Here is a 21,638-nt window from a genome sequence, read left to right as displayed (position 1 = left end):
TCATTCCCAACACTCTGTTGCAACATCCTGGGCAAGAAACCTTAAAGTGGCACAAACCTTCAAAATATTTGGGATGGATGACCTATTTTTACGGGCGCGCAAACTGTCTTCTGTTTCTGTTAAGACATACTCTGAAATCAATTTTGTTTATTAAACTTTTTTTTTACTTTTAGTATGTCAAGTACTTACAGCGCAGTGTATTTACATTTTGTTTTGCTATCTGTTTCGTATAGATTCACAAAAATTTGTAAACAAAACTCTGCTGTCATTCACAATAGTACATCTATCGGGCTTTGAAAAATCGCAATTTTATCAACTTATATACCCATATTTAATTATTTTTGTAACCAATGAGCTGGCAGCTCTGTTCGGTTTCGCTGCGCTCTGCTGGATCGCTGCTCAAACTGTCATTTATTTACAGCGAAGAGAGTTCAAAACAAAAATAATTTGTTTTGTGCTCGTTGCAGAAAAAATGGTTGACGAAAAAAAGTGCGTGTTTTGTCCCTGATGGCAGATGATTAAAAAAGATTTAGTTAAAAAATTAATTGGAATACCTATAGCTACTTCCGAATATTTAAAAAATATGTGTGAATTTTGTGTAACTAAACAGTTTGAAGGTACATTTCAATTTTAAGGTGAAAGTGCAGTTTTGTAAAAGCTCTAAGCAAATCTAAAATTTTGGGCAAAGCAAAAGTAAAATTTGTGGGCGGACAAAACTTGAGTGCCAATTATTGGAATTTTATATTAGTTTACATCTCAAGAGCAATCTGTAAGGCTACCACTTGCATTTAATGCATTTCATTTAATCTTCCAACAACAAAACATGCAAGCAAAGCGTTAATACACCGAACACCTCCAATATTTGTAGCTGGCTGCATACCCCAGTGAAGGCAAGTGGGACAGAAGAGTGTGAATAGGCGCTGGCACCAACACTACTAATATCACAACAAGGCAAAATTCTGATAAGAGGGCTTTAAGTGAAATTTAAATTAACACTCGAAAGTTTTATCTGAATGTTTGTGTGCGAGGCCTATTTTTAAGATAGCAATGAGTTTTCTTAGGAATAGTTCCTCGTTAATATACCGACACCTGCGCCCACCTGCTTTGTATAGTGAATTTTGAATGAAGATTACATACCTATTTTTATATTAAGTAAAAGACATTCTTTGCTACAAACATACATACATATCTATCCTTGTAAGTATAACAAAGCTCAAGGACAACTGCCTTTTTAACGAATGCGATAGGTAATGAGGATCTTACTTGCAAGCAAAGAAGTAAAAAGGGCATTTTATGTTGGAAAGCGTGAATTAGCTGGTTAAATGGCAAAGATTTATTAATTTATTAGTCTTGGAATAAAATTCATACTAAAAAAATTATATGAGAAGTGAATGAACGAGTCTTCGAACACAAAAGAAAAACATATTACGTCGGTTTGGTCATACGGCTGTTTGGATTATTATTACTGCATTAATTAGCATAACTAAACATTTCAATTATACTGCAAAAATAGCTATCTGTATAGAAATTACAGGAAGTTAATGTTTATATGCGTAAATGCCATTCGAAAAGTGAGTAAAAGCTGAAAGCGGAAATCGCTTCATATACGGCGGGCGATACTGCAATTATTATAACGTTTATGCGGCTAAGTCAACAAAAAACCTATTCATATGGAAGTCGCAGCCATTAGCAACTCAAGATTCAGGTAAGCTACCACATTTACTATGGCAATTGTGAGTAAGTCTATTAGGTTAGCTGATTAGAACAAATATATAATTATATCCTCATTTCTTCAGAGCGCTATACCGATGCTGATCTCTCTTAAAAAGTCGGGAATTAGTGTTGACTCAAGTTGGTTGGTGTGTTTAAAAACCGTTTCCATTTTCACAAAAGCGGCACAAACGCCTCACCAAATGCCTATTTACGCATATGGACGCAGAGTCTGTAATGTCTCAGCGGAGTGGACTTGTTAACTCTGGCGTCAAATAGTCTCCAAAACATTCGGCCTAGTATATTAGTGTTACCAGTTACTTGTAACGTACCGGATCTATATCCGCCAAACTATAGCCAAAACCAAAAACAAAAATTGATCGGGGAGTGTCCTGATCGTTAAAACAACAACAATAACATCGATTCCCGGTGTTAGTATGTGCAAGAGTTCACCCACCGTAAATCTCTACAGTGGAGGGAATAATTCTATTTCTTGTGGGCTTCTTATTGTGATCTTCAGTTTTTGTAGTTTCTAAAAATGTGTGCGCATTAGAAACTTGTTTTATTTTTACAACCTGGGCACATATCGTGCGTTACGATTCGTATCGCAATCCAATCTTCACTCAATATTAAACTGCCAAACTATATACACAAATTATGATAAATTATATATCCAACTAGTATGTAAAGTCTCTAGTTCACATATGCCGTTATTCGGACTCATGATTTCAGAGCTATTTTGATTTAATGTTTGAGTGTAAATTTGATTTCGATACGAATCGTAACACACGATAAGGGCCCCAGCGGGTTAGGGGATCAGAATATACCCGCGATAGGTATGCCTGTCGTAAGAGGCGACTAAAATACCAGGTGCAAGGAGCTGTGTAGCGCAACCCTTCAGGTTGACAGCGCAATATAACGCTTCTCCAAACCCATTTATCAAACTCACCTATCCGCGGCGAATCCTGTTTCACTAACAGACGAGGCTCTGGCGACCTCGAGCTCCTCATAGAACTTGGGGGTGGGGAGGGAGGGAATGGCCTGAAGGTTTAATGTGGCCACATAAATCGTTCCCGAGATGGTCGGGCTAGCACCTTAATGGTGCTGTGGTACCGGAGCGTACCGGATCTGTATCCGGAAAAGGGCCATCACATGGATAACTCTCCCCAAAGCCTTCGGGGAGCAACCTTATCGCTACAACAACAACAACATACGAGCCCCTATTACGAGTGATCAACGTAAACCGGTGAGTTCAGGATTGTACAACGACCCATCTAGATCTAGTAAGACGTAAAACACTAAATTACCACTAAACCCCAGCTTGTTAGGGGGTCAGAATATACCCGCGGTAGGTGTGCCTGTCGTAAGAGGCGACTAAAATACCAGATTCAAGGGCTGTGTAGCGCAACCCTTCAGGTTGCCAGCGCAATATATAGCTTCTCCAAACCCAATTGTCAACCTCACCTATCCGCGGCGAATTTTGTTCCACTAACAGACGAGGCTCTGGCGAGCTCCTCATGGAACTTGGGGGTGGGGAGGGAGGGTTGGCCTGAAGGTTTAGTGTGGCGAAATAAATCGTTCTCGAGATGGTCGGGCTAGCACCTTAATGGTGCTGTGTTACCGGAGCGTACCGGATCTGTATCCGGCAAAGGGCCATTACATCGATAACACTCCCTAAAGCCTTATCGATACAACAACAGCAATGGTGGCTGGTACAATGCAGAATCAGTCAACCTGCCTGCTCTGAATCTATAAAGTATTTATCTCTTAGTGCTAATAGTTTTCTCTTTTGATTTCTGGCCGACAGAGCTCTTATTGGCCCAAGGACTTTGGCACTAAGTTCTTTTTTCTTTCTTGTAGGTATACAAATTGCTTATCTCATAACTGTCGGGAAATAGTCCAGCGTTTAATTGTTCTTCATAATCTTCGTCAGATGTGGGATACGTTCCTTTCTTCGATTTGAACAGCCTGCGAAATATGTAACTTCCGTGGAAGTTAAAGAAATTCAAAGGATTCTACTGTCCATTACGATTGGATGACTGAGGGATTCAAGGGGTTGTGTAGCGCAACATATAGCTTCTCCAACCCAATTGTCAACCTCACCTTCGAGCGGCGAATCCCGTTTCACTAACAGACGAGGCTCTGGCGACCCCAAGCTCCTCATGGAACTTGGGGGTGGGGAGGGAGGGATGGCCTGAAGGTTCAATGTGTCTATATAAATCGTTCCCGAGATGGTCGGGCCAGCACCTCAATGGTGCTGTGTTACCGGAGCGTATCGGATCTGTATCCGACAAACAACCATCACATCGATAGCACTCCCCAAAGCCTTCGGGGAGTAACCTAATCGCTACAACAACACCAACAACATTGGATGACTGACTATGAGAAAATAGTTCCTTGTAAATTGGGTCTCCAGCTCGAGGGCCTTTGCTCCTTTCTTTTTCTTTCGTAGTGCTAAATTTTAACAGCTCTTTCACCAAGGCTCCTTGGCTGGATTTTGTGAAGCCTTGCTGCTTAGCGTTCGCGAAATGCCACCTCAAAATATCCTTAACTTTTTCCTTTTGGATTTTCTTGTTGTATACTTTTAGCTGTCTCATGTACTCCTCCCACTGATAAGTGTGTCTAGGTTTGGAAAAGAGCTTACGCAGAGTTTTCCCATTCTTGAAAGTTTCTGACTAGCAGGTGCGTTTTTGTTGTTTGTTAGTTTGAATCATTTGATTTATAACACCTAGCCGTAAAGCGGTCCTTCACTACCTTTTTGAAGTTATTAACTTTGTCTAACTGCTCCAAACAATTCGTGCCTCTTCTAATGTTTATGCGAGACATTTATAACTCTAACCATATATTGAATTTATGCCGGTCTGTGTTTCTAGAAATCCTTCTAGGTGGTATTTTTTCTGTTTTTGTACCAACGGCTCTTAATTTTTCTTCGGCCTCAGTGAAGAAAGTGGGTTTTTACTCTATATTGTATATCTTAAGGTCATTTCTTATTACGAACTAACTAAGGCGAAGTGCTTTTCTACCAACAACTACACGACCAGCCAACAACGAGTTGTAGGCCAACGGTTATCCCAGCTTGAATAACTAACCTTGTAACGAGAACCGTGACATCACGTTTATGAGCTATTTCATATAAAATTTGTGAAACATTTCAATAATTAACCTCAAGCCACGCTTCAATTAAGCATTGTCAGCCAGATGTTTTGTAAAACCTTATTTCCACTGCACCCGTTCCATAAACTAGAGGTTTACGCCGGTCACGTAATCGGCGTAGGCTCTATTATATACCAGCGGCGGCGGCGTGACCGGCGCGCCGACAAAGTGATCGGCGTAAACCTCTTAATTGAATGGCTGGACTTCAGAGTATCACATTGTCCCCAACTAATGAATATGGAAACATACTGCTGACGTCAATGGTATATTTAACGATCTGGAACAATGGCATTAACTTGGGGATTAGTATCTGGGAGGCTTGTAAGGCAAAAATTTAAAAAAAATATTTGGAAAGGTTTTGTTTATATGTATTTAAGGAAATCGTTTCGGCCAATTCGGAAAGATCCGCGGTTTTTTCCTCAAAATCTCGCGTATCGTTCAGAAAATTTCAGGAGTAGCTCCTTGCGGAGAGAGGGAGAAATACTTAAAATGGTCACAGTTTTGTAGCGTAGTTTCACCGAAGGAGATGTTCTGGGCTAACTCTAATACCCGTCGTCGGCAAGATTTCCTTAAATCATTTGGGGCTACATGCTGGTCACGCACAAAGACGACTTATGGGTGCTATCAATTATCTACTAATAGTCATGACTCTCGTGGCACAGTTTTAACGATTACCATCAATGCTGGCTTTTTTTGATCCTCTAGGTGTAGCTGCGCAGACTTTCTGACGGATGCTTTTGTTGCGCTATGCTTCCGAACTACATCCAAAAAAACACCTTGAAACGTTAGGGAGTAACTATGCGGCCAAGGATACCGCTCTCGAAATCATAAACGGTCTAAGTGGATGTCATTGCGTAACTCATGGGTGAAAATCGTATAATCCTTGGCGCATCTACATAATTTAAACTTTACAAGGACCGTGGAAACAACTTTTAAAATGTAGACCAATATTTGCAGACGTTTGCGTTGGATACATTGACTTCAATAGTCTTCGTTTCCGGCCTTATGATATAACAGCTCATTATGGATAACCGCCTTCAGTTTTCAGACTAGTTCGATTATCCCCTACGTTAGGCTAGTAGAACACCCGGTCATTTGTTCCACGGTCTTGAGAAAGCTTTTGCTTCACCGCTTTGAGTGTTCTTTCGAAGGACAAGTCCGAACCTGGTTAAAAAATGTGCCTACGTTTTCACATTTGTAACAGGAGCCGTCACGTGTTGGTCATATTTAAACATGGTTGATAGGCTATATCCAATGTGATTCGCTACAAGGGACTAGTTGGGGATAGGGCCACCAACTTTAGGAAATGTCAAACCGGGAGACTTGGGTGTTGAATGATGAAGTGTGAAAATCAAAATTAACATTTCCGACGCTATTGTATAGTTCAGCAAATAAAGTGATTTTTCAAACCCTTCTCATACGTGTTGAAGATATATGCAACTTAAGTATGAGCTAAGAATCATTTCAAAGGAGAATTTAAGCCACTGGAGCCTACTAAAGGATTTTGCATCACTGATTTAGCTTACTCTTTCAGCCAATCGGGTATAAAATTCCGCACCTTTTTCGGGTAACTTGCTTTTTTAACAAGTTGAGGACAATTTGAAAACATGTTCGACTTGAGACATTTTATTTAAAATCATTGTTCTTTACTAATTTTTTGAAAAAATTATGCAAGTGAGCATTTAAATTTATTAAATAACTTTTCTTTAAGTGTTTTGTGTTAATAACTTGGCGAAATCCGTGTTAAGCTGGCATTGAAAGCGCCTTTTTTCTCAAATAACTTTTAAACGGTTAGAAAGTGTTAAATTTCGCAATTTTATTTTTTTAACTGGCAGTAATGCGCATCCCTTGATACCCCTTTCGACCATATCGGACCAATTTTCGAGATGGTTAATAAATGGCCTAGAGAGTCTTAAAAGAGTAGAAAATGTAGTAACGCGCCGAACGCCGCCGCCGCCGTGCCGATATTTTTGACATTCGGCGGCGGCGTGCGAAAAACGTCGCAAATCGGCGGCGGCGGCGGCGTATATCTCTACCATAAACTTGTCATCTACGTACTTGCCTTACTACATTTACATATAATAAACCTACGTACGAGTACATTGCGTCACATTAAGTACAAAGTTCTGATATTTATATATTGGTACATTATATTTGTTTGTCGCGCCAGCTGCTCATCAAAGCACCAGCCGTTTTGTTTAGTGTGCTTAATTTACCTGGTTTACGCGCTTCACGTGCTTCCGCCATCATGCATTAATACAAAGTTTGTATTTCAAACATAGTATTCACTTTAGTGGATGTATATCATGCTGTTATTTTTGCAATGTTTTTGTTGGTGCAAACGCGTTTTTACAAAAAGTCGGGGTCCATAATTAGTTGTGAATTGCTCACTTTTCCGACATTGCTTGGACCCCAATCTGGCGGACATACAAAATAGTCTTGTTCTGGAACGCGTGGACTCAGAGCTGTAGGGGTTTGAAAACTCTGGAGGAATGTTTCTAGAACTGGTCCGGATAGTCCTGAAAACAACCCTAAATTAGCGCGAAAAATACTGAACTTATCAGTAAAATTATGCGGAAACGATTCGGAGATCGTCCCGTAGCGATTCCGAAAACAATTAAGTTTAGATAGATAAATTGATATTTATTATTAATGTTTACATATTTTTTTGATTTCACAATAAATTTAAAATATCACAATTTCATTTTCATAAACGTCCTTAAATATTCCCACAAAATTTCGGAAATTATCCCGAAAAAGTCCCGAATTGATACCAAAAATGATCCCAAAATTGATCTTAGTCAGATATCGATATGGTCCCGAAATTATCTCAAAAATCATGCGGGAACGATTAGGAGATAGTAGCGAAATGATCCCGAAACAGACCCGCCATTATCCAAAAGAAATTATGAATTGATCCAAGGTGCCACACTCACATATAATTTTTTGATGGGCATACGATTCAGCACAGTAAAACGAAAACATTTTTTTGTCCTTTGCAGTTTTGACTCGTGGTTTTTTTACCAACTCTCAGAGCTGTGCCTTCTCCATGCACCACGATGCGTTCTAATTTACATCAATTTTATTAATCGCAGAAATAAAATCCTGTCCGTTTTTATCGTTTTAAAATAAAGATAAGCGCATTTTTTAGTCTCGTCACGCACTAATCCGCCCACCATGAATTAAAACTAAATTTTTTCTAATTGGTATGCAGATAGTGCTTACATTTATGTATATGAAATATCAGTACTGAAAAAAAAAATTAAAACTACAACAAAATGATTTCCAGGTAACGGATAGCAATAGTTCGTGACCTATGAACTATGCGTATTTTTTCTATTTGATGAGTTCATGAGTGCATAGGTGCGGGATTCAAGGGGTTGATAAGCGCAATATAGCTTCAAAACTTCGCATCCCTATTGTCAATCTCCCTACCGGAGTGAAATCCTATAACAAATATGAATGTATGATATATAGTGGCTCTCATGGAACTAGGTGGTGAGGGGGTAGGATGGCCTAGGAGTTTCAATGTGATGTTGTTGTTGTTGTAGCGAAAAGGCCACTCCCGAAGGTTTTGGGGAGTGTTATCGATGTTGATGGTCCTTTGCCGTATTCACGTTCCGGTAACAAGCACCATTAAGCTACTAGCCCGACCATCTCGGGAACGGATAAGTATGACCACATGAATGGCCTATCCCTCCCTCCCACCCCCTAGACCCATGAGGAAATTGTGGTCGTTATAGCCTCGGCTGCTAAAGAAACAGTATTCGTCACGGGTAGGTGAAGTTGAAAATTGGGTTGGAGAGGCTATAAATTGCGCTGACAACCAACAAAATAAATTAATTTAAATTAGAATTTTTTTTTGAAAAATAATGCGAAGAGAGTAGATGCGTTTCATTTTCGCTGCAATAAAATTTAATTATAAATAGTTCCACGTCGCAATAAATAATTAAACACGGGAAATTTCTTTGTGAAGCAATTTACAATCGGTGTGCGCCATTCGGTTACAAAATTATTTAACCATTTCCAACAATATTGTGTATAAAATATTTTGCTAATTTGTTGACATATCAGCATATAAATATGGCATCAAAAACTGCAACAAAAACAAGACCAACACGGCAAACGACTGTCTCCCCACTTCTCACTCCAACATTTACAAAAGCTTCGAAAATTGAGAGCCCGCCGCCTACTTCTAGTGAGATTTCGCGCCTAGAAGCAAAATTAATTATATGGAAGGAGAGCATGATGGAGGAGATGAAAGAGTTTATAAGGGAATCAGAGCAGCGGTTATTGCAGAGAGTTGGTGAGTTGACGGCAGTGATCGCTAATTTGAAGAGCAGCTACAACGATATGGAAAAGAGGGTAGCGGAAACTGAGTGCAAGCAACTTCGATCGGATGTCAATGCACTGAGGAGTCAGGTGGATGAATGCCAAAATAATGCCATACTGACAGATATATTGGTAAGTGGAGTGCCCACAACGACGAATGAAGATTTAGGTGAAGTCTTCACTAAAATATGTCGCACAGTGCAGGTAAATCCGCCATCTATTCGCACTGCCTTTCGTATTCGAAAAAGCAAGAACGGTAGCTCACCTTTAATAATCAAATTAAATTCACCCAATGACCGCTCTTTGCTTTTAACCCATTAGTGCATAAAGTTTATCCATATACTTATAATAAGTTTCAGTGAAAATTACGGGTTGTGGAGATCACATTTATCAAGTAGTGAGAGAAAAGTTACACATTTGTCTGTAGTTTGTTGTAAACGAACCGTCCGATTTATCGAACGCTATGCACACCGGCACCTTAAGCTACCTCATGAGAAATAAAAAAGTGTTAAGGCTTCTAGCAAAATTTATTTAAAATATTACTGAAAATAAAGAAATATAAATACAAGACTGTTATATAAACATATATTTATTTATTGGGCGCTACATGATACTCCATGAGACACTTCGGATGGAGACCTACTTCATATTTGAGGCACTTGTATTTCAACTTCCCTTCACGCTTATTTGCACGCCGGCGTTCTGAATCTATTGGAACAATCCAATGGTTCAGGCAATCAAAACGTGTAGTGGATAATGGTGTAGCTGGTTTTCGTCCTTGATGTGGTGGAGTTCCGCGCGTCACAAGCAGAGTTCGAGCTACATTGCCTCGGTAGCCTCGGTCTTCTCCTTTAAGCATTTTTACATATTTCAGAGGACAATTTTCTGTGCGATTAGCTCGTAAAGTACCAGTTGCATAAAATCCTATTTCTCGGAGGTGCTTCATCAAACTTAGAGATGTAAAGAAATTGTCAAAGTATATTTTTATCCCATTATCAGATGGTAACTTTACTTCTCAACACTTCTTCCTGTGTACAAACTAAAGGCAACCATATATCCAGTGCTTGCACACAAAGCCCAATTTTTAAATCCAAATCTAATGGGATTTCCCCTTATAAATTGTTTAGCGTAGTGCTTTCCGTAATACGGAATAATGCTTTCATCGAATCTGTAATGTTCCTCTATGCCGTGGGGCTTTTGGAAAGAATTCCCTAGGCTATCTAGTAATGGACGCAATTTATACAGTCTGTCAGAAGATGAGCCTATTTGGCTATTGTCATTGAGGTGCAAGTTTTGGAGTATTGATTCGAACCTGTTATATCTTATATTTTCGGAAAGCCGTTTTGGAACATCGTTGTCTCTGGAAAAATAAAGACGTTTATTTGGTAACTTGGCGTATCCTGATAGTAGCATTCCTCCCAAAATGACACAAAATTTCATCTTCAGTAATCATTAGCTGCTTATTCCTCTGCCTGGCGTAAATATTGGTTTGCTCCACAATTTGTTTGATCAAATCCTCTTCTGATGATGTTTGTGGACTGAATTCTGTATAAGTAAAATTTGGGATATCTTTGTTCCATAAGTCAACCCTTCTTTTCTTGGCTGGCTGTAGCCATTTATTCAAGGTCGAGAGTGGTTCATCATCCTCGCATTCGCTACTCGAGGAGGCCTCGTGCAAACGCTGATCTTGATTAGATCTTTTATTTGTACGAAAAGGACGGAGTTCGCAATAATTTATGTCCTAAGTGGTTCAAATTACCGTTGTGCTCTTCATCCGATTTGTCACTGTCTTCATCTGTGGCTTGACCTTCAAGTTCGATTGGTGGCTCTACATAAATAATGTTTCCATTTTCAGAATTTCATCATCGCTCCAAAAGGCTCAAAATTTCGTCTACTGTCAATCTAAAAAAAGCAACAGACCAATAGATAAACTTAGAGCCTGCTATGCATAACGTTCGATATATCGGACGTCACAACTAAATACTTCAGAAAATGTTTCCTAATAACGCAAACTTCGTAATTTTTCATGTTTTGTTTAGTAACACACCCATACACTAATAAAAACTTGTAACTAAAAAATTTTTCTGAAAATATACCAAAAAAATGTAACAAAATATTTTACCCTTTGCGTGAAAATTTCTGCTTGCAATCCACTATACTGTAAAATGTAAAATAACGGAAACTTTTTATGACGGATCGATAAACGAAGGTTTGCCATTATTGAAGAAATAATTTCCTTTCGACTACACCATTTAAGCCTCCACACATCACAAACCTGATGCATACAAATTTAATTTTATTAACGTCCGATATATCGAACGTTATGCTGTAATGGGTTAAGAGCAATAGCTAACTTCTGCAAAAACAACAGAAGATCATTAGCTCTTAGCGATATTGAATGCAATGGAAATGGACAAATATTTGTGCATGAGTGCCTTACAAAGCGTAACCGTGAAGTATTGCAGCATGCTCTGCAATTAAAAAAACAGAAATGGCTCACTTCTGTTTTCTCACTGCGTGGAGAGGTGTATGTACGTACTCGTCAACACAGTGATGCTGTAGAAATTAGAGATAAAGAGAGCGCTGAACGAATTGCAGGAAACAACGTACCGACAAATGAAGCGAACAATACACAAACACCCTAGCATAATGCTTTGCTTAGTTTTAATGCTTAATATATTATTTTATACTGGCACTATTGTTTCTCTTCCCATTTCAAACTCTATACTCTGTAAACCTAGATAAGCTAAGTAATGAGGCTGCTTTTCTTGACTGGAATGGATGCTTTTCCTTCTCTAAGTTAGACGAAAAGTTGGAATATTTTAATAGCCTTGTCAATCACCTTTTTAATAGATATGTTCCTCTAAAAACCGTTAAAATCCAAGGTCATAAAAAACCATGGTTCTCAAATGAAATTCCGAAGCTTTTAAGAAAACGTGAGAAAGCTTACAGAGAATGGAAGCAATTTCCATATGAAAACAAATGGGAAGCCTCTCGTCTTTTGCGCAATGAAGCTACCTTATGTATCCGGAATGCTAAGGTGGCATATTTGAATAATAAATTTAATGCAAATTTGCCTCCAAAAATGCTATGGAAGAATCTTCGTACTGTTGGAGTAGCCAAAAAAGATAATATTCAATGCAAATTTGACCCTAATGTCATGAACTCACACTTCCTGAATGGTAATATAAGCGATAACATTGTAAATTATAATGATGATCATAACACCAGTTATGAACACAGTAAGATGGGTAGTATAGGCAGAAGAACAAATATTGATATTGATGCTTTTGACTTCTCAGTTGTAACCGAAAGTGATGTCTTGGATGCTATATTTGACGTTAAGTCTAACGCCGTTGGAGTTGATGGCATCAGTATACGATTTATTAAACTTATACTTCCATTTGTTATAGCTTCACTAACACATATTTTTAACTTTTCAATTATGCCCGGTGGGTTTCCAAGTCAATGGAAAATAGCTAATGTTATCCCTATTCCTAAAGTTAAGTCTCCATGTTCTTCCAAAGAATTTAGACCAATTAGCCTGTTGCCAGCCTTGTCTAAGGTTTATGAGAAGCTATTAGCTAAGCAGATAATTGATTATATATATAAGAATGACTTACTATCTGAGGACCAGTCGGGATTCAGGAGAGGACATGGTTGCGCTACTGCCATGCTTAAGATTCTTGAAGACATACGCCCTGCCTATGACCGTAATGAGCTTACAGTACTTGTACTTTTAGATTTCTCACGAGCTTTTGACACAGTTGACTTCAGAATACTTCTTCATAAGCTGGAAATAAACTATAACTTCAGCTCTTATGCTATAAAGCTAATCCAAAACTACCTCACAGCTCGATTTCAACAAGTTCAATGCGGTGATAATGTCTCAAACTTAAAGCTTATAACATCTGGTGTCCCACAAGGATCTATTTTGGGTCCAATATTGTTTACACTTTTTATTAACGACATAGTTCCTTGTTGCCAAAATGCCAAAATACATCTCTACGCGGACGACACACAAATATACTTGTCACGCCCTATTGGGCTTACCGAAGACTTGTTCGTCAGGCTGAATGAAGACTTATCACGCATAGGAAATTGGGCTCACAGAAATAAGTTATATATGAATGCAACGAAATCTAAGGCGTTAGCAATATCAAGCGCAACATGTGACTTGAACAGCCTTCCTGAAGTTATACTTAATGAAGACAAAATATTATTCCATGACGTGGTCACCAATTTAGGCTTCAGAATTAACTCTAAATTAACTTGTGTGGACCATGTTAACCTTATGGTCGGTAAAATATATAATACCCTTCGAAATTTGTATAGAACTGCCTATTTACTACCACGTGAAACAAAAATGAAGCTGGTCAAATCTCTTATAATTCCTCAAATTTCTTATGGGGAACTTATATACGGTAATCTTGATTCGTCTTCAAATAATAAATTGCAGCTTGCTTTAAACAATGCTGCCCGTTTCGTTTTTTCTAAAAAGAAATTTGATCATATCTCTTCATATGCCGTACAAATTCTCGGAAGTAATGTTAATAACTTCTTAAAACTTAGAAATCTATGCTTCTTGCATAAGCTACTTCATTCCAAAAATCCATCTTACTTATTTGAAAAACTAAATTTGTGTCAGTCCACTCGGACCCTAAATCTATTGGTCCCTAAGTTTAAATATACAACATCCTCAAAACTGTTCTTTGTCAGTACTTCACTCCAAAACAAAAACTATTAAAAAAAGCAGGATGTTTCAAACTAGCAGCATTTTCTTTTCTTAACTCTTAAGTTACTCTAAATCTTTAAAGTTTTAGGTGAATGTTTGATAATATATACTATTGAAAATTTGTATGTATTTAACTTTTCTGTTTTTATATATATGCTTTGTTATATCTTTAGATGAACAAGTAAATTTCTTTTTGTAACATTTAGGTATGTATAATTACTTAATCGGATTGATGTACTGCCTAAAAGACGTAAGTCTTCCTGGTACAAACACTTAATAAATAAATAAATAAATAAATATATTGATGACGATAAGATAAACATGTTAACGTATACAAAAATTGTGTAAGTGCTCAGTTCACCCCTGAGGATGCTAAGATGATTACAAAACGTCGGGTTGTACTAGTGAAGTCTTTTGACTTGCACTACAGCACATATTGGTCAAATAAACCCTATTTTTTTTCAAAAACCACTTGAATCATTTTGGTATTTCAGTCGCCTCTTACGACAGGTATACCTGCCGCTGGTATATTCTAAGCCCCGTAACCCGATGGAGGAATTTCAATGCAAAAATATTTATGAGAAGTAAAAATATAAAAGTGGAGCGCACATTACTTGGATTGGGAAGTCGGTAGGAAAGGAGATATTATTAGTCACCTCCACCTTTATATTTTTACTTCTCATAAATATTTTTGCAATTACTATGTCAAAATTTAAAAATACAAGGCCTAGCAAGAATATGTCTTTATATAAGGATACATTTTTCGCTGATTTTTGTCCATTTATATAAAGGAAGTGCTTGATATGTTTTTATTTTATTTTTATTTTCTATTTTTCTTACATTTCTCGGTGTCTTAACCTATCTGTGAAGTTTTACAGTTGTAGCTCAATCAGAACTTACATAAAAATCAATCCCAAAATTAAAATAATATCTCATCCCGTGCGCCCCCTAGCCAATCTTTTTGTATCGTGTCATCGACCTCTGAATTAAGTTTGAAATTTCAAGTCGCTAGCTTATCGAGAAGTTACTTAAAAGCTGGTTTGAAAATTTTCAAATTCTTATCTAATTATTTCGATCCGTGCGGCACCTAACGGATTTGTTTCCTTTTGTTGTATTGTCACGGTGTTCTAACCTATGTGTAAAGTTTCAAGATTTGTATGAAAAGCGGACAAACATTCAACCGACCTAATATAAAGGAAGTAAAAAAGTTCTCACATTTCACTCAAATATCGAGTCTCATAAAATACTCATCCCATTGTACATCCCATGAAAACTTGATTTTAGTTATAAGTTACTATAAAATGTATTTCTAAATCATGGCAGTATATCAAAAAGTAAAAGAAAGGAATGTTTTTTTTTTGAACTACATATATATGTGTGTATATAAATATTTTTCTATATTCCACAGCGATGTTGACGAATATGGCTTTAAGCGCTCGGATAAATTTGATTATAAAAATTATGAGCAATTTATGTCTGGTTACCTGAAAACGCTCACCAAGCGTCGAATGAAATGGGAAGCCATTTTAGAACGAAATACTGATCTCAACACAATTGATAGTAAATTGAAACGTTACATAAGAAAAGGAATTCCAGGTAAAGAACTGCTGCTTAGTAGTTTTATGTTAGGAGCCATTATCAAAACAATTTAATAACTTTATATATAATTAATTTCTTACTAGGACCGTTTCGCCCTGATGTATGGATGAAAATTTCAGGTGCCGCCAGATTACAACAACGCTCACCTGCATTATATCGTAATTTGTTGACCGCGCATTATGAAAAGGAAATCTGCGATTCCATAACTATTGATCTACCTCGTACGTTTCCCGACAATATTCACTTTGATGCGAAAAAGGAGCGCCTCTTTAATATATTGGCTGCGTATGCGCATCATAATCGCGAAGTTGGCTATTGTCAAGGTTTAAATTATATTGCGGGTTTGTGTAACTCTTATATTGCTCGTACATATTTTTTTTTTTTTTTTCAATATAGTTTTCTTTTGTGTTTCTAGGTTTGCTTCTGATTGTCACAGACGATGAGGAGAAATCTTTTTGGCTATTGAAACATATTGTTGAAAATATTGTGCCACAGTATCATACAAAAAATATGGCGAATCTTTTACGTGATTTGGCAGTATTTAAAGAGATGATTATTAGAAGAGCACCGCAAGTAAATAGGCACATAGAAAATTTAGGTAAAACCACATTTTGCATAGTAATTTACAAATTGTGGGTTTCATGTACAGATCATTAAGAATGAAGACGAGAAAAATTTATATTAGGCTTGGAAACAATTGACAACCTCACTTACCCGTGGCGAATTCCTGTTTCTTTAAGAGCAGATTGTCTGCCGACCACAAGTTCCTCATGGATTAAGAGCTTGAGAGAGCGGGATGGTTTCATGTGGTCATACCAAATCGTTCTCGACATGGTCGGGCTAGTACCTTAATGGTACTTGTTAGCGGAACGTACCGGATCTGTATCCGGCAAAGGACCATCAACATCGATAAAACCTCCCCAGGGCCTGCCGGGGAGTTTCCTTATCGCTACAACAACAACAACAACAAGCTTGGAAACACCAGCACATGGTCAGTTACACTGTAGACGGGAAATATATTGTAAAGCAATTTCTATTTCAATAGTGCTACCAGTTTTGCCATAATTGCCGCCTGTTTCTTTGGAACAAACTTCTGAGTTGTTTGGCCGAATGTCGTCATAATGCTTATGTAGATGACCCTCTACCCTCCTTTTGACGGCACAACTGCATTAAGCACTTGTCTGCTAGAATATGTCGGTTGGTGATCATTCAGGATTTTATTTCTTTAAAATTGAGAATTTCGGTCTCGCTATTTAAGTGGGGCTCATACATCACTTGTCGGTTATGACTTCAGGCAGGCAACTTATACAATAGCGTTAACTTATCTTTGGCCCCAGCTCTTGAGGATTTTGATGACTAAAGCGGCCACATCCGGGATGGACTCCAACCTTTCCCAATTTTTAACTTACATACGTTGTAGGAGGGCCAACCCCAGCCTATACACATTCTATGTATTTTTAACATTGGCATGTCATTGGAGGTGGCATCCTGCCACACACTGCAGACTTTGGGTTATACATTTTCTCAATATAGCCCACATTGTAAACTTAATGTCTTAAGAAATATCCACCGAAGAGGCTTGATAATGGGTATGATAATAGGGCCATGAGGAAACGCTTGTCGAATTGGGTATCTTGTCACTGCTGGGACAACAGGGTGGTTAAATAATGCATACAAAACTAAGTCGATGTAATCAACTGAGCCTTACGAGTGCTGTCTTCTGCATTTGATCTAGATTTCTAAGACTACTGTCATAAAAGCCCTCTTGGACTCTGCGTCAACTTCAAAATTCCAGGGCGGCTTCTTTGCCTCATGTGTCTTTAATAAATGCTCTCGAACTATTTAATAACAACACACTTCTAAAATTATCATACCATTTCTCTTTAAGGTTTACCATATGCTGTGATAGCGAGCAAGTGGTTCATTTGCATATTCGCTGAGGTGCTTCCTGTTGAAACAGTGCTACGTATTTGGGACTGTGTCTTTGCGGAAGGCTGGAAGGTATGTCACATATATATTTTTTATTTTTTCATTAATTTCATCATTTTAAATTTCCCTCCTTTTCTGCATTTTCAACACAGATTGTCTTTCGCGCCGCACTAGCACTTTTTCTAACACACAAAACAGCAATAATCGGCTGTGATGACATAGCAGCGTTAGCGAATTTATTTCGTGAAAATATGATGCAGGATGATATTGTTACCAACTGCCATAGTTTTATAGAAGCAATGTTCAAAATACGTTTGAAACGTAGCGAACTTGAAGCGTTACGCAAAGTATGTGTAGGACGTAATAATACTTAGAAAATTATCACACTGCTAACTAGAAAAACTTTTTATGAGTAGAATAGCTAAATAGAAAAATTAAATCAAAAGAAGCTGTGCATTGTGTAGTTGTTGTTGACTAGCTGCTTGAACTACTTAAACAAAATACAAACCGAACAACTACTAAAATTAAATTAATAAAAATATTAACTATAAAATTTAGCTACACTACAAAAATGCTGAATTTACAAGTTAAACGAGCAAATAATAACGAAAAAATGGCTATGATATTATTTTAAATGGTTAGCAATATTAAATGTTAACAAAAATTTAACAAAAAAATAATGTATTAAAGCAAATATGTTTACTAGCAACAATGATATGGAATTGCTTTCAACTAGAACAAAAAATGGAAAAACAAATACAAATAATTATAAAAGTTATACGTATGTATTATGTATTTAAAGAGGATTAAAACGACCAAATTAGATTTCTAAAAATAACTTTTAAGTTACAAATGTATACAACAAAAAACAAATATTATGATGGTTAAGTATACTATAATTATAGAATGTGTGCTGCTTACATGTATTAATTGCAAAATTCATATACTCATATAAAAAAGCGTGTGTTTAAAAGTTTATATGTGTGCGTGTTGAAGAACATACTATAATAGTTACAGTGTTAGTATTGATATGTTAGTTATTTTTTGCTATCATTTGCTGTTTTCATTTACTAAATAATAATAATTGTTGTAAACTTTTTTTTTTACACAAATAAAAATTATCAATAATAACTATGATAATAAATACAATTTTTGTTGCTTATCGTAATTTTGAATTTAATGGATCTTGGATTTATGTGTATGCATACTTTAATGCATTATAAATCCAATAAACGATTTTATTCAGTTAATCAAACAGTACCTTGGCGACCGAGCTTTGCTCGGCAATCTTCGAGTATGCCACATAACATACTTTGTCCTACATGTCATCATTAATCAAACTCTACTTTTTTTATATGTACATATACTATATATTTTTACTTACCAATATTTGATATCCTTAAAAATCTATTTCAAAAACATACCAAACACTAACCGCAAAATGAAGATTTTTAACTTTAATGTTCTCCCTTAAAGCTTTAATAGAATATGAGTAAGTAAGTAGAGTACTATTTCGTCTAACTACTCCAACCCTAATCAAAAACGCCCCTATTGTAATGTGGAGTGAAATACCTTTCGTTTGATACCCATGTCGGCATATCTCATGAACTTGTTTTACTTTCGAATAGGTGGCAACCCTAAATGGCAACCTTACTCAAAAACGTCCCTATTGTAATGCGGAGTGAAATACCTTTCGTTTGATACCCATATCGGCATATCTCATGCAATTTTTTTTAATTTCGAATAGGTGGTAACCTTGTGAAACATTCTGAGTGGCAACACCTAGATAGAAAGTCTTAGAAGGTAATACATTATCTCTTTGCCAAATTTCATTTAAGTCGGTTGAGCCGTTCCCGAGATCGTTCGGCTATACAAATATACAAGAATTGCTCGTTTAAAGTTATAAGATATTACATGTACAGTTTTCTACGAAGATTAAAAAATCACAACCAAAATCGGAAGTGCAATACAAGACATATAAATTTTGGTACGGATTGCAAAAGGTTAAGGCATGTAATACAACAACAACAACAACAACGTACCCCATCTAATTTGTTGCTTTCTGATCACAAACTGTTATCCTTGTTGTTGTTTACTACATGCTCGCTTACTACTGGAAGGTGTCGAACCTAACCCTGGCCAAAGAGAGTGTAAAATTAACAAATATCCTCCACCAATCAAGTCTACGGTGTTTGAACATCCACGTCGATGACATTTTGGCGAGCTTGCAGCCGCGATCGCACCTAAAGTTCTAATCCGTAACAGCTGTCAGCACTTGGACCAAAGACAAAGAAAGTTGATAGCTACTAATAAAGCAATTGGCCAGCCGCTTGTATGTTACTCGTCTCCAACATGGTCGCTGAGCTTAAATGAAACACATTAGAGGAAGCTGCAGGCCTGCCAATCCGGGACAATAATACTCATAAAGCAGAGAAACAAAATGCTGAACAAACAGTTCTCAGAAACGTGAGCATTCTAACAGAACTGACTGACCTATTGAAACTGCTAGGTGATTGCACCTATTGGATGGACCGAAGGGCCCGACTACGCCAAGCTCCTTTGGGAAAAGGGGTTGGGAGAACGGTATGGCCTAGAAGGTTTAATGCGGTCATATTAATCGCTGCTGATACGGTCGGGCTTGTACCTCAATGGTGCTTGTTGCCGGAACATACCGGATCTATATCCGGCAAAGAACCATCTATATCGATAATACTCCCCACCCCAGCGGTTTAGGGGGTCAGAATATACCCGCGGTAGATATGCCTGTCGTAAGAGGCGACTAAAATACCAGATTCAAGGCCCTTCAGGTTGCCAGCGCAATATACAGCCTCTCCAAACCCAATTAACAACCTCACCTATCTGCGGCGAGTCCTGTTTCACTAACAGACGAGGCTCTGGCGACCCCAAGCTCCTCATGGAACTTGGGGTGGGGAGGGAAGGATGGCCTGAAGGTTTAATGTGGCCATATAAATCGTTCCCGAGATGGTCGGGCTAGCACCGTAATGGTGCTGTGTTACCGGAGCGTAGCGGATCTGTATCCAGCAAAGGACCATCACATCGATAACACTCCCCAAAGCCTTCGGGGAGCAACCTTATCGCTACAACAACAACAACATAATACTCCCCAAACCTTCGAAGAGTGTCTTTATCGGTAATACAATAACAACAACATGCTATTATCTACCAGATATTTCCAACATAGCGAAGGACTTCCTTAAATCTTCGATACTGCTCGAAGCCAATCCGTTCGTCGCAGATGAGTACTTTACCTCTACTTTGAACAAAACGCTGGTCCCTCGTATAATGAGCTTGGTCAGTTTGAGTTTGAATTCAAAGGGATCTATCCTGCATTTACGTAAGTCGTGATTGCATTGTAGTTGTGTTAAGACGTTACCTGGGTGTATGGTTACCTACTCATCCATCTGTCATGACTACAAGTTCGAGATAAAATGAGAGCATGGGCTTATTAAATAAAGGTTTTCGATTTAAGTGTATTTATATCTAACTTACATATATGCACACTTAAGCTTAAACTTAGCCTAATTGAAGTAAACGGAAGACAGTCGAACTAAATTAGTATCACAACAAAAGTATACGCAAAGATCTTTAGACTATACAAATATTTTGGCTTTAGAGCAATGAATTTATGGCACGCAGTGCGCACCGCACATTGGTTCCGAAGACAATGCCAACGTGGTGAGTAGAGTACGTCGACCCGGATGTACGCCGAGATTTTCCCAATTGATCCATGAAAGACGGGCTGTGAGATCTGCAAAAAACAGAAGGATTCATATATATATATAGAGCTAGAGACATATAAATATAAACTGTATAACGAAAACTAAGATCCACTTGAAGAAGTTTTTTTTAACTTAAACAAGTAAGGAAGGCTAAGTTCGGCTGTAACCGAACATAACATACTCAGTTGAGAGCTATGGAGACAAAATAAGGAAAATCAATCTGGGGTAACCCTGGAATGTGGTTGTATAACATGTGTATCAAATGAAAGGTATTAAAGAGTATTTTAAGAGAGAGTAGGCCATAGTTCTATGGATGAACGCCATTTAGGGATATCGCCATAAAGGTAGACCAGGGCTGACTCTAGAATTTGTTTGCACGATATGGGTATCAAATGAAAGGTGTTACTGAGCATTTTAAGAGGGAGTGGGCCTTAGGTCTA

The 21,638-nt window shown here is 37.7% G+C and overlaps 2 protein-coding genes across 17 annotated transcripts in view; one reads left to right on the top strand and one right to left on the bottom strand.

Moving 5' to 3' along the window:
* Positions 1 to 436: 436 nt before the first annotated feature.
* Positions 437 to 18,608, top strand: LOC137251475 (growth hormone-regulated TBC protein 1-A). Of its 9 annotated transcripts, none has more exons than XM_067786200.1 (7): positions 437 to 617; positions 1,514 to 1,705; positions 15,339 to 15,526; positions 15,613 to 15,870; positions 15,945 to 16,127; positions 17,418 to 17,530; positions 17,611 to 18,608. In XM_067786200.1, the coding sequence occupies exons 2-7, from the start codon at positions 1,671 to 1,673 to the stop codon at positions 17,830 to 17,832; spliced, it is 999 nt and encodes a 332-aa protein (XP_067642301.1). In that variant the 5' UTR covers positions 437 to 617; positions 1,514 to 1,670; the 3' UTR covers positions 17,833 to 18,608. The 9 variants fall into 9 exon arrangements, with proteins under 9 accessions (XP_067642301.1, XP_067642290.1, XP_067642273.1 ...); XM_067786189.1 differs by having other exon boundaries at positions 1,349 to 1,705; XM_067786172.1 differs by having other exon boundaries at positions 1,248 to 1,705.
* Fer2 (48 related 2) overlaps positions 18,360 to 21,638 on the bottom strand; it is a 115,046-nt gene continuing 111,767 nt past the window's right edge. For 6 of the 8 annotated variants that reach the window (XM_067786250.1, XM_067786243.1, XM_067786259.1 and 3 more), the window contains one exon: positions 18,360 to 21,227. In XM_067786250.1, coding sequence (XP_067642351.1) covers positions 21,103 to 21,227 — 125 coding nt within the window. In that variant the 3' untranslated portion in view covers positions 18,360 to 21,102. The remainder of the gene's footprint in view (positions 21,228 to 21,638) is intronic. The other 2 variants (XR_010953272.1, XR_010953273.1) reach the window with 1 other exon arrangement.

This window comes from Eurosta solidaginis, chromosome 1, assembly GCF_040869045.1.
Source record: "Eurosta solidaginis isolate ZX-2024a chromosome 1, ASM4086904v1, whole genome shotgun sequence".
Classification (NCBI taxonomy): domain Eukaryota; kingdom Metazoa; phylum Arthropoda; class Insecta; order Diptera; family Tephritidae; genus Eurosta; species Eurosta solidaginis.
Note: the sequence above shows the minus strand (reverse complement) of the source record. Positions and strands in the feature narration are given on the sequence as shown.